The 13997-nt window shown below is 40.9% G+C and overlaps 1 protein-coding gene across 4 annotated transcripts in view; it reads left to right on the forward strand.

The window, feature by feature from the left end:
- Window positions 1–371: 371 nt before the first annotated feature.
- Window positions 372–13997, forward strand: part of SLC10A7 (solute carrier family 10 member 7) — a 153991-nt gene continuing 140365 nt past the window's right edge. For 2 of the 4 annotated variants that reach the window (XM_075150014.1, XM_075150015.1), the window contains exons 1-3: window positions 372–493; window positions 4281–4363; window positions 9389–9525. In XM_075150014.1, the coding sequence (XP_075006115.1) occupies window positions 394–493; window positions 4281–4363; window positions 9389–9525 (320 nt within the window). In that variant the 5' untranslated portion in view covers window positions 372–393. Of the gene's footprint in view, window positions 494–1808; window positions 1958–3713; window positions 3795–4280; window positions 4364–9388; window positions 9526–13997 lie in introns of all 4 variants that reach the window. The other 2 variants (XM_075150013.1, XM_075150016.1) reach the window with 2 other exon arrangements.

Consider the following 13997-nt stretch of genomic DNA (forward strand, 5'->3'; position numbering starts at 1 on the left):
CTGGGACCGGCTGTGGAGGCCGCGCTCCCCGGCCCGCCCGGCCACGGCAGCAACGGCGGCGGCATCCCTGTCCCGTTTCCCCACCCCGCGCCGCCGCGACCTGAGGTGGCCGCGGGCGCCCCCGCCTCGGCGCGGGAATGCAGCGCGAGGCGGGGGCGGCCGAAGTCGGAGGGGCGTCGGCGCTGCGGGCGGGCGGGCGGCGGCGCAGGGGCTGCGTGTTTATTAGGAGGTGCGTGGTAGTGATGGCGGCGGTGGGTGAGACTTTTCCTGTCAGCGGATCCGGCTGGTCCTGCCGGCGGGCGGGCGGGCGGTGGGGCTGCACCCCGCCCCGGCGCTGCGCCGTGGTGCGCCGCGCCGTGCCGGGCCGGGCGGCGGGGAGCGGCGGGGCGCGCCATGGGGCTGCTGGAGCGCCTGCGGAAGGAGTGGTTCATCCTCGGGATCGTGCTAGTCATCGCGGTGGCGCGGCTGGAGCCCGCTGTCGGCGTCAAAGGGGGTGAGTCCGGCCGCTGCCCCGCGGTTCGCCCCGGCAGCTCGGCGGGCGGTGCGGGGCCGTGCGGGGAGCGCCGGCGGGGGCCCCCGGAGCCGCCGCCCGGGCGCCTTCGGGGGGCCTGGCGGTACTTTGTCAACTCCCGGCGGCCGGCGCTGCCCCCCGCCCGCCACCCGGCGCGTTCCGGTCGTGCGGGCCGGGCCCGGCGCTGCCCGGGGTGGGCCCGGGTGCCGGCGGCAGAGCGGGGGAGCGGGCCGCCTCGCTGCTGCGGTGTGGAGGCAGGGGAGAGTCTGCGAGCCTTTCTGACGGTCCCCGGGCGGGGGGTGCCGGTCGCTTTGCAGCCGGGGACGCTGAGACTTGCTCGGGTGCCCCTCGGCCAGCGGGGCATCCGCTCAGGAACTTTGAAACTCGAGTTGCCCAGGGGTGCGGGAGGGCAAGCTGCGGGGTGTGGGGCACAGCCGGATCCGCCGGGCCCTCCTGTGGTCCCTGCACCTCCAGCAGCTCGCCTTCTCTGCGTGTTAATCAGTCACTGTTTCTCAGGTACCCAAGAAGTATTTCAAGGTGTATTCCTGTGTGTATCTTTGCTAGGGACTGTACCAGTTGCTTGAATAATATCCTACTCTTTTTGGATTAGCGTTAATGAAAACTAGATAGCAACTTACTTTGAATGTACTCCTGTTAAACTAAGTAATAACTTCAAGAACTCTTAAGATGGGCACGAAGTTACTGCAGTTCAGCGTATGAATGTTTGCCATCTGTGAGCTTCTCAAGAGGTGTAGCTTAACGTATATTGTGTTAAGATCTCAGGTGCTGTGTTTCAGCCAGATGATTTTTTTACTTTGTAATAACACACTTGTATTTTAAAGATTTTTTTTTTTCTGTTCCGTCTTACTTCTTCATGAAAGATGAGGGAAAACAGTGAAAATGATTCTGTGCAAAATGGTGTCCAATGCTCACAGTAAACAAATCAGAAGACAGATCTGTCCTTTTCTAAGCAGTGAGGTCTGGTATGATTCTTGTAACAAGAGCTGATAAAATACCCAGTGTTATTTTAAAATAAATAGTGTATGTTTAAGTAGAAATGCTGGCAGCATCTTCTGATTAGTTTCCATTGTAACTTCAGTTCCAGGTGTTCACAATTTTCAAGAACAAATTAAATTTTTTTTTTTTTTTTTTTCTAATTGATCTCTGAAGATTTAAGAAAAGGAATGTGGAACTCTTGAACAGAATTCCTTTAGCAATTCCATGTTATGGGAGAGGAGGAAGAATCTAGCTGTGCTTTTATATGCATAGATGGTTTTTTTTTTTTTTTTCTTAACAGAGCTGAAGTTTGAGGATAGACAGCTTCTCACTGAGGAGCCAGCCTCCTCCCCCCCTTAGGTTCTGGGGAAAAAAGAAAGTGATTTTAAAAAATATGACTCTGAACACTTGCTGTGGCAACTAAGGCTCCGGTACTTCATGGAGTTCAGGGTAGGCAAATTCCTGCTGTGCAAAGATCCCTTCTAACATCTGTGTGCTATTTTGCATAGGTGAATAGGACCCACATGGAGCTTCTTGCAGGATCCATGCTGTGTCTTCAGCAGACCTTAAAGACGACTTTAAATTGATAGTATCAGGTGGTTTGTCCCTTTCTGGTTTGATTGTCATGCTAATTGTTAGCAGCAATGTGGGAGATTCTTTTAACTAGAATATGAGATAATTTTTCCTCAGTTTATTTCCTGCATGGAAGCACTATGATGGAGAACTTCATTTAATTATCCTACTGCAAAGATATGTCAAGCGTTGACATGGTATTGTTCCTGGGACAACTTGCTTGAAAAGTCTTGTAAGCATTGATTGAAACTTGTGAGCACGTGTTCCCCAAAGTGGTATCCCTCTTCTGAAGCTATGTAATCTCAGTGCTCATTTTAAAACCAGAAGAAAAAAGGGGTGGGGGGGTGGGAAATATCAGCATATGCAAAAAACGTAATTTGTAATCTTCCAACTGACAAAACCATGCACTCTAATTTGCAGGGCCTTACTGGATGGTGTGGATGGTCCAGCCTCCATACCAGTGAAACATTGTGCCACAAATAACAAAGATTTGTGCTGTTGCCACCTTCAGGGCATAAGCCAAGCCCTTTTTGTGTGTTTTCCTATTTGATGAATGAGGCTATTTAGTTCCTTTGTGAAAAGAGCTTTCCTGACAGTCTTTTGCACGAGAGATGAAGGGGATCTGTTCTGACCAGAGTTCCCTGTGCTCCATGAACGTGTGATTGCTCTAGTGGTAGAGGTTTCTTCTGTGTAAAGGAGTTCATGTAGCCCAGTGAAAAACCCTAAAATAGAAAAACTGAGTCCTGGAAGAACCCCTATCTTAGCCAGACTAAGTAACCCACTGCCTGTCTGCCCAGTGTGTATGTGCATGTACATATATGCTCTAATCCTCTAAAAGATTAGAAAAAATACATAATTCTTCTATGTATAAAATACAGTTTTCTATGTAACTATATATATATTTATATAATTTTTGTGTTTTGTTTCCCTCGCCCCCAGCTATTCAGTTAACATGCCATCATTTTGCAACTAGCTATGTGCTTTGTTGCAACTTTAACTCTTGCATTTCCTGGCTTATTTTTACCTTACTCTTCATATAGGTTGTTTGGTTTATTTTTTGTATTTAACACACACAGTTTTAGTGTCTCATCAACAGAGTCCTCTCTGAGAGTAGGATTTGGGTTTAAATGACATGAGATGCAAATTTGAGTAGATTCAGTGCACGGTCAAATCCCTCTAATTTAAGGATCATTGACCTTGCTCCAGTGTAACCGTCAATGTATCATTCATCCAAGAGAGCAAAAGGATCTTCTCTTCTGGAGAGTCGAGTAAAGGCTTGCTTGTTTGCTGCTGCAGTTTTGCTCTTGACAACTTACTGTCACTTGCAGAGTTAGGATATTACTTTGGTCCTAAGTAGACTGCTAATATTTTCTTTCTAATATAATAACTGGTTGAATGCTTGTGAAAAAATGAGTATATACATTTTGTGGTTGGTGGCCTCCAAAGGCAAAGTGTATTAAGAGAATTCATCATTTTTATAGGAGTGTAAAAAGTATTTTATTTTAATCTCCCTGAAAAAAAAGTATATAAATATATACAAATGTAAGCCTTTAATATAGTGGAACCCTTGGAGGTGCAGGCATCTCCCTTGCTAATCTCACTGCAGCAGTGTGTCTGAAATGTGTTATTGTAGGGCTGGAAAGAACCATTTTGCCACAGCCCTGTTGTGGGGAAACAATGCAGAATTGTGTTGCCCCAAGGAGATCATTGCAAGGTACGATTTGGTTTCCTCTGTGCAGGCAGCCAGACAGGTGTGTATGTTGTAGGGGAAGAAGTGAGAGGTAGATATGTGAATGATATCAATGGCCCTATGGAGGGAGCAGCTAATATTTTTATTTGAGCGTATGGTTTGAGTTTGCTGATGCTATAGGGATACTCTGATGACAGAGGAAAGCCCTGAAAAATTCCCCGTTTTCACATTTCCAGAATTTACCTGTTAGTTCCCAGTGGCCTGTAATCATGGAAGCCAGATTTGTATGACATCATACCTCACTCTCCACTCACTGGTTTGCTTTTATTTAAAAATGAATAGCATGCTTTCTGTAACTTAATAGAAACCCCATTCTTTTTATTAGAGACTTTAACGATTAGATTTTCTCCAGGTATTTTTCTAAGTATTCTCATTTACTTTGATGTAATATATGCATATCATTATCTCTTTACTGTAGTTCACTTTGTTCTCTATGTCTATATTTTTTAGGACCTTTGAAACCAGAAATTACCATAACTTACATTGCCGTTTCAGCTATATTCTTTAACAGTGGACTCTCCTTAAAAACTGAGGTAATGTAATTTCTCATAGCTTCATTCTTCTTTTGCTTTAAAAAGTTTTGCGTTGCTTTTGATCAGGTTTGAATGTAACTGGAATACTTAATTACTGTGCTGTTGTTGTTGATGCTGGGAGAATGGCTAATGAGAAGATAAATATTAGACATTTATGGAATAACCCCTCCTTGATTTCAGAAAATTCTTCACAAAGTAGTTGAACGTGATGGGAAGGAGAGTGTGAATAAATTTCACCCATCCATAGGGGTTGGGTTGCGTGGCTTTGCAGGGCTTTGACTAAATGGAAGCACAATTTTGAGTCTGGAGCTACACCCTGGATGTGTCCCTAACCCAGATCAGGGTGAGACCCAGGAGCACACTACCACCTGCCTTCTGCCACCCCTTCTGCACCTTGGCTTCCCCACTGCTTAGTTGAGATACAGGCCAGAAAACTGTGCGAATCCTAGGGTAGAACTTTGTAGGGAACTAGGCTATGTGGAGTGTCCATGCCTCTGTAGGACATGAAAAGAAGGTGTGAGCTCTCTGTGCCTCTCCCCTTCATCTCACCTGCTGGTGTGCTCTCTAAGTAAAACTGTTTAGGCTAGTCATTACAGGATTGATGCAAGCAAAGATCTGGTGGCTTTAAGTTACAACATTGGGTAGGCGCAGGATAGCAGCTAGTATCAACACAAAAGGGTTCCTCTGCAGGTGCAAGGCCAATATACAGGTAAAAAGTCTTGGCAATCTTTTCCTATAGGATTTAGTTGTGGGCAGGTGGACATGAAGTCCCTGTGCTCTGCTGCATATCACAGACACTGAGACTTTTTTCAAATTTTGTCTCATGCATTTTTCAAAGAGGAACAATCTGGGAGTAAGAAGAGATGAAGAGGAGAACCTCTTAGTGATGTGTAAAGGAGGCATGGAGAAAGGAAATGATGGCTATGTGCCAAGAAGAGAAGGAGCAGCCAGAGTTGAAGTGAAACACTGCATGTCTCTGCTAGTTTAGTTTCTTGATTTCTTTTAGACTGTTGGCTGTGCTAGCAGGTGATGTCATTCATATGTTGCATGATATTAATGCCTAAAAGAATCATCATGATATTGTCTTGTTATCTTCTGGGCAAACTGGGATTTGGATGAACAGCATGCATTCAACAACAACAAAAAAATTTCTATACCTGTATCATAGTTATAGTAATAAAGTTTCAAATGGAGGTGGTGTTTGAATTGATGGCGGCCCTCTCCTTCTGTATCTGCTGGCAGTTCTGGCACTAGGGCCTCTAGTTCTGCTGGGACACACTGTAAGTGAAGTGAATAATTTTAGTCAATTCTGTAGCAGTTATGTAGCCTTGTGGTCTTATGGGGAAGCAGGAAGAACCATGTTATCTATTTGCCTGGGACAGTAATTAATCCTAATGGAAATAGGCTGCAGAGAAGCACTTTCATCCACAGAGAAGAGGACCTGAAACACAAAGCCTGAGTAGTACTAATGGAGTGGAGTTTTCTGCTTTCAGGATGAGAAATCTTTGCACGCAGAGAAAAAATGTAAAACTTCTTTCCCTTTCACTAGTTTGTGTCCTTGAAGCTTTATATTTGTAAAGCATCTGTGAGTGAGAGTGAAATCAGTAGCATTGTCAAAGTCTTGATTAGATTCTCAATGCTAGTGTACATCTAACTTTTTCCAGTTAAGGTGACATGACTGACAGGTTCCTGGGCAATGTGTCGTGTCCTGCTTCGAACTTGCATAACTTTTTTTCATCTGTGGTTCTAAAAGCAATATATTTATGTAAATGAAACTTTTACAGTTTATGTCCAGGTAGGTGATCTCGGATTGTTTTGGAAACATCAATTAGGACTGGTGCTGTACACCCAGCTTTATGTTCCATCAAGAAGCTAAGCCTTTTCTGAATTTCTGCTGTGGGGGTAGAAGATAAAGAGGAAGAAAAACATTTCACTCATTGTACCTTGTGCTATTACTTTCTAAAATGTATGTTATGTGCTAGTAGGAGGCCAGGTCATGATTTTATTAAAATACTTTGGGGTGTGTTTTAATTGTTTAAGGCACAACCTAAAGTCGGTATTATTAGTCAGTTAATATATCTTTTTATTGGATTGCAAAGTAAATTGTTTCTGCTTTTGTCTTTATTGGTTCTTGACCTGTGTGTCAGCCGTTCTACCTCGGATAATATATTAGTTAGATCGAAACTAGTGTTTGGTATGCTTCATGAAATGATAAAAAGTGTGTTAACGGAGGCCTTCTGATAAATCTGACAAAATTAGAAATAGCTGATGCTCTTTTAAGGTTACACTTCTGGTTTTATCTGCTGTGAAAGCGCATGCTTAAAAAAATTTGCTTACATGCATTCAGAAAGCATTTTACAAAATAATTGGCAGCGTTCAGGGAGAGCCTGTCTGTGCATGGCCTTGTTATGTTTTCAAATCTAGAGGTCACTGAGGTCCTCTTACATTTGTAGAAATAGTCTGTGTCCAGGAATGACAAGAACATTTGATTCCACCTTAATATAATGCTCTTTCAGTTTTCAGAGACTGGATAGCTTGCTCTTTTAAAGCAAATACCTCTTGTAGGGCCCCAGAAATTAAATCACATACTTGAGTTATCCATTTCAATGAGGAATTTGGCAAGCCACTGAAAACACTGTTTGCTCTGTGTGGGTATTTGCCCAGAGGAGTCCAGCTATGACCATCTAAGCATGGCTGGATGGCAACAGGGACCCACACTGACCAGCGAGAGGCTAGGATAAGCTCTCTAAAGAGTCGGAAATATTGGGAAAGACAAGGTAACCTGTTCTACCTGGTGTGCAAAAACAGTCATAACTAGCAGCTTCTGGTAACTTTTCTGAGACTTCTGCTTTTTTGAGGGCTACAGTGACGGATGTATTTTGGGACAAGCCCTTGTAGATTTCTTAAGAGGGTGAAGGCTGTTTGCCTCAGTGTTTGTTCTATGATGATACAGTCTAAGGAACAACTATTCTAAAAGGCAATCGCTAGAGACATTTTAAAGACTGGTAATTTAGATCTGTAAAGACATGTTCCGCTAATACAGCATTCCTTCATTGCTAGGTTGGCTGTGTTGTAATCTCCTTCCTTGCTCCCTGGAAGCTCTAACCAGTCTTTCCCAAGTTTTTGTCTTGGATTTTGCTTTTGAAAGTATCGCGCAGTTTTCTTCAAATCATCTGTTTTTAAGGCATTTTCCAATTTTAAAAATATTAAATTAAGAGGGTGCTTCTGTATGTGTGATGGTGCCTAGATTGGGGGTGCCTTCGTAGATTGGTCCACTAGGAAATCTGGGCTGGAGGTGATTTGTCAGGAAAGGAGGAGGAATTAGCAGCTTTGCTGAAAGAAGTCACTTGCTTTGGTTTTTCTCAATTGTATTATTTACTTTTAAAATGTACACTTTTGTATGGATATTTCCAGGTATTTTTTCTTCCTGCACAGGATGTGTTTCTACTACTAGATGTTTTATTTTTGCTTTCTTTTTGAGATAAGATGAAATAGTATTACAGTGAAGTTGTCATAATGCTGTTGGTACTGTGACAGGTTATGTGTGAAGAAGGCCTGTTTTTTCATGCAGAGTGATACTAGCCTGCTTAAGAGCTTCCTTTATGAAAAAAAAAAAGTTATTTCATTCAGTTAACAAAGCACTGAATGTAATGATACTTCCTTGGAAAAACTGGATCAAGATGTACGTTTCAAGTCCATGTTTTGTATAACTTTAAGAATAGGATATGATCGGATGTGTATTTTTTTTTTGTGCAAGGTATTTTTCCCTTAGCCTAAATTTGGGAGATAATTTTAATATGAGAAACAAAGTAACAGGGGCACGGTACTGAATTGCTAGTACTTCCAGATGTATGATTACATCAGTGTGCATTTGGATGGTCGAAAATGCAATATTTGATTGTGTTTCATAAAAGTTCAACTGTTTGAAGCTGAGAGAGGGTGGCATTTGAAGATCGGCTGCTGCGTTACTGGACATGGAAATACATTTTTTTTAATTTTTTTTTTTTTAATGCATCTGAGGTGTCAGATAGCTGAAGAATTGTAGCAAAATAGGTTTTGAATAAAAGTGCCATCAGTTCTTTTCCTGTTGCATTGTTTATTTGAAAAAAGTGCAAGTTATTTTGAGAGAGAGGAAAAGGAATTTTTTTCTCTCCACTCTAAGAGTTGAAATGAGCTGGAATGTACAAGGCTTTTTCCTTGTACTCAGAAACTGTGTAGAAGATCCTTGCAGTGCCCGAAAAGACAGAAATAGAGAGACACAGAGCTAACTGAAAAGTTTATTGCATAAGGATACTTGATCACGTCCCTGGAGTGCTCTTACACTATTTAAAATTAAGGTTTTTTTTTTGTTTTCTCAATCTCCAGCAGTGTTTTGCACTTTATTTCTCTGAATTTTGTGGCTTAGCTGTTGTTAGCTTGTTATGGTCTTGATATTCTTTCTTCATCAGCCTAATTTTTTTTCTGTAAATTTCCTATCTGTTGATACAATAAATAATCAAAATCTGCTACAGATTACTTTGCTTTTTATGTTTGTTAGTCTTTCCTTAAAAAAAACCACTACAAATGATGACTATTTGTAATGTAAACATCCCTTTTTCACGGTATGAATGAGAATCACAGTTTGTGCCTCTCTTTAGACTAGAGAAACCTGAAATCACGTGGACACTACAAGTTTCCCTTCCTCTTGATATCGGCAGTCAATAAAGTAAACAGGCCGTCAGCATAGTTAACACAGGTTTTGAAGCACTGACAAAGTGCTAAGGCTGCCCGCTGAAAAGCTACCGTTATGAGAACTACACTATTATTGAAGTGGTGGACAATTCTTTTGGAAAAATGCCCAGGAGCAGACAGAGCTTTTATGTTGTCTGGATTCATTATTAAAGAGGAGATCAGATGATCCCTAAAGGTGCCTTTTTGACATGCACTCTCTTTGTATTATAAAGATGATCCTAGTTTTAAAAGCACAATCGTGATCTTACTTCAGCTGTTATGACTGCAACTTCCTCTCTTCTTTTTCTTTTGCAGGAGCTGACAAGTGCTTTGATGCATGTGAAACTACACCTTTTTGTCCAGATTTTTACACTTGTGTTCTTCCCAACAGCAATATGGCTCTTTCTTCAGCTATTATCAATCACACCTATAAATGAATGGCTTTTAAAAGGGTATGTTTAAGCATAATGGAGTGAAATATATTTGTAGCTGTCTTCTTAAAGGGCTGCATATCCTGCAATGGGTGTTTTAAGTCTTGAATTGTGAACAGATTTTGCTGGTTGTTTTTGTGCTTCAGCAATTTGCTGTTGAAAACACAGTACATGCACAAGATTATTCTTTCAGGAACCTGGTCTCATTTTTAAAAAGTCTGGTCATATGTAGGGAGCTTGCAACAGCTTAGCTTTCTCTTTCACAAAACACAGCTGAAGTGCTGTGCTGGGTCTCAAGGAGGATAGGGAGGAAAGAAAAGAAATGCTGAAGGAAAAATATAAGTCGGTGAATAAATACTGTGTATGCCACGTACTGGTGTTCCGTTCTGTTTTTAAACAGTCTGTATTGAGCATCTCTCGCATGTGTCCAGATTGGACTTCAGTATCTGCTCCTAGCTAAATTCTGGGGGAGGGGGGAAGAAAAAAGAGTGAAGTTTTTGTAGGAGGAGAACTTTGAGATAGCAGAAGCTAAGTTACCATGAAAACAATGTGTTTTAAATCTTTGGTGTACTCTGCCAATGTGTGCTTCCAAAGCTGCATTGATGGTGCAGTAGTGATAGATGTTATGAAAAATCCAAAAAATAAAAGTTTTTTTTCAGAATCAAAGGTCAATACCTAGCGCCATGCAGCTATACTGAATGTTTGAATGCAAAAATCAATTATTTTAGAAAACTACTTAAAGAATCCCCACTGTTTCTTACTGCTTGGTGAAACATTGCTTGGGGACAGTTCACTGTCTTAAAAGTTTAATGATAAAGCTGCTCGTGTTCATGTTTTTACAAGGCCTAAACCTAAAAGAGCATTTTGTTTTGTTTTTAAGAGGCTTCCCCAGGTGTTCCACTAAGTGTGAAGTGGTCCAAATGATACTGAGAAGGTGAAATTGAGACGATATCATTTAAAAGTTAGCACTGTTTTGCCTAACAGTATCAGTACATCAAGGAAATAACAAGGTTGCTATACAATGTCCATTTGCATTTGGCTATTCATAGTAAAGGTTATTCTTTACAGTAAAATCACTGTGAACTTTTTCCTTAGCTAGAAGAGAGACATGATTTTCCACAGTGAGCCAAAATTCCCTCCTAATCCACGGGAGTCTCAGTTTCTGAGACTGGTGCAAGAGATTTTTGTGGTCTTTTGTTCCTTGTAGCACTTCTCATCCCTTCTTTCCTATGACTGTTATGCCAGTTTGGTTCTTAGTATTTAAGGGACATGATCTGTTACATGCACAAGTATATGTGTATGTATATACATACACATCTGTGGAATTGCATGTAAACCTACGTATGTATGTTTTTTTTTTTTAAAAAAAGAAACACTTGTATATGTATCTCCCTAAACGTGGAGCCTAAACCAGCCTCATTTTTCATGAAGGTGTGTCTGTGTTTTACCAGTGAGCTAGTATACTTCTATATGTTTTAAGCTGCCTTGCAAGCACTTGTTCCTTGACTACTATTTCTGTTTTGACTGTGTTTTACCTTTTAGTGCAGTAACTCTGTTGTATTGAGATGTCATTCAAAGAACGGTCAGATCGAGGAGTTTAACGAAGGGTGGTTTGGTTGTTTGGGTTGGGTTGGGTTGTTTTTTTTTTTGTTGTGTTTTTGAAAGAGTGCATTCTTGATAAATACTGCTGTTCAGGACATGCTCAGAGCAGCAGCCATTGTGTGGCTCTGAAGGCATCCGCGGCAAAGGGAGCCTGGTGGGAGCTGTACCGTCAGTGCTATGCAGGTGCAGAAGATACTGAGTTCTGTCCTAATTCTAGGATAACGCATTTTAAAGCAGGTACTCGCATATCCCTATGTGGGTCCATGAAAGGAGATGAGGAGCTGATGTGAGGAACTGCCTGTGCCTTGGCTGCTCTGTGTAACCAGAAGTTCATCCTAATGCCCCACAGCTGTAGTTTTTATTCCTAGAAATACTGAAGCACCCTAATGAAAACAGGGTGGGAACAAGACAGGCTTTAGCAAAGTTACTTACTTATCACATGTGTTTAGCATAGCTTGTAGTGGGAGCGAGTTGATAGGCCTCACAAAGGCCTGGAAAAATAGGCATATGCTCCCAAGGGCATGCAGTACCCTTTGGCAGGGTGGCTCCCCTGGGGACTGCAGTTGTTCTCCACTATTCTCTACACAAGGTTATGCTTGAAGGGCACAGTCAAGCCCACAGTTAATTTCCTGCCTTACTTCAGAATGAATGGTAGATTCTCCCATCCTCTATAGTGGTCTGTTTTGCTGTAAATGTTACTTGGGAGGCAGATTCAGATGGTACAGGCTTTTCACCTGTGTTTCTACAGGTGGTTTTTTTTTCCTCTCTGTCTGGGATGATACTAGGAGGTTTGTTGTTTTGCAATTATGTTGAAATATATAAAATAGAGCAGAAACTGACATCATCCCAAGCATCTTTTAAGTTAATTTTTTTGTTAGCTGACTAGGTTTTGCATTGACAGGATCTCTTTGAAAAGGAGCATGGAGCAACTTATTAATGTTTGCACAGATTCACCTCTTCTGCCACTCTTAGCATATAGTATGTACAGCACACCTGGTAAGGCATGAGATGCAAAAATCTGATACAAGATACGGCTTTGGTAGTTCCATAGCTACAATATGTGACTTTGAACCCTACTACTCAGTTGTCTGTAATATATTATCAGAAAGGTATTATTTATCGCCCTTCAGCAAGTGTTTGGACCCCTTATGTTAGTGCTTATAGCATGGCCTGAACCAGTGGAATGTTTCAGTTGGTTGTTATCTATAGTAATCTGTTGGCCATTAGAGGAATTTGTTTGTATATTGGTAGTGTTACATGTAGTTGGTACACAGCAAGAAAAAAAAGTTGACAAGTACCTGTTTCAATACACCTGATTAAAAGTATTTCCATTTAGTGTGTACCAGGCTTTTTTGTAGATTAATATTTTCATATGAAGGATATTTAAAACCATAGCTTGATAGTGATTTTTTTTTTTTAAATTCCAAATGTATTATTTTAAATTTGAGAGGGTTCACAGAGATTGTGTTATTAAACCTTTCTCTTATAGTGTGGAAAATCCCTGCCAGCTGAGATGAATGCCCTTGCACACATTTCATACCTCTCTGGATAACTTTGAACTTAATCCAACCCTTATTAGTGCAGGTGAGAAGTTCAAGGAGCTGACTGCCAAGAGACCACACAGAAGAGATATAATGGTATAACAACTGATGTAGGGGATGGACATCAGAATCACCAGGTGTTTGTCTGCTGTATATCTTCATATATATTTCCAAACTTTACACACCATTTCTTTTTCCTGTATTTCTTTTCTTTTCGCTATGAGCTTATCGTAAGTGCTGACAACTCTCTGCTTACTTCGCTGTAAGCTAAAGGTACAATATACTTCCAAGGTGGTGCTTGGCACTTTGTGATTGGATTTATGTAATGCTTACATTGGTTGTCTCTTTCCTTTTCCACAGTGTCTGTAGCTGACAAACTGAATACCGTCATTGTCATAAAACTGTTTCTTCTATTTAAGCTTTTTGTATATTTGCAGCATATCAATTGCACTACAATATGCTCCCTATTGTTTGGATTTAATACTTCTGTTTGTTATAGCTTTTTGACACTGCGTTTCTCGGGGATGGACTAACACAGTTACAAGTGCAAAGTAGTTCACTGCTAGTAATTGATCTGAACTGGAATACTGTCTCAAACTCCATTACTTGAAAACATGTAGATTCCATGCTTTTGGGGGTTTCGCAGACTATTTTATTTCATGCCTTACTGTTCCTTCTAAGTCAACACTTTTTCTTTAGAAGGCCTATTTCACTTAGTCCCAAATGTAATTGTAATCTATTCTGGTATGTTCTTCATGTTTCTCATTACACATTTGATACAACTAATTTTTGTAATAACCGCTTTTTGTGGACTGTCTTTGAAAACAAAAGAAAGCTCACCACTTTTTCTTATTTTGCAGCAGCATTTACTATATACATCGATAATTTTGCTGCACAAACAATGGAAAAAATGACAGATAATAATAATGTATTTTAGACTTCTAAAATGCAGGAGAAAGATTTTGATATGTTGATTAATGGAAGTCAGGTGATTTTACAAAGAAGCGAAAACATGCATAAAAATTAAACATTTGATGGCCTTTTAATGTTCAGGAAATAAAAAGCTTAATTGTGATTTTTTTTTTTTTTTTTTAGTAGGGGTTCATGAAAAACAACGTGTAGTGGGAACCTGAAAATAGTGAGGATGGTTCTTCTTACTCTTCTGCTTAGCAGTAAATGTTTTTATCACTGAACAGCTTTTTCAAGAAAATAGGGGTTTACATCCTTATTTTCTTTTTTTCCAAATAGCTACAGGTATCTCAAAACACACTACAAACTTTACTACATCAGGACACATGATGCAGTTACCTTTGTGATAGGTGCGTAGATATCTTTGTGAACGGTAGGCAC

This window comes from Calonectris borealis, chromosome 4 (assembly GCF_964195595.1).
Source record: "Calonectris borealis chromosome 4, bCalBor7.hap1.2, whole genome shotgun sequence".
Classification (NCBI taxonomy): Eukaryota; Metazoa; Chordata; class Aves; order Procellariiformes; family Procellariidae; genus Calonectris; species Calonectris borealis.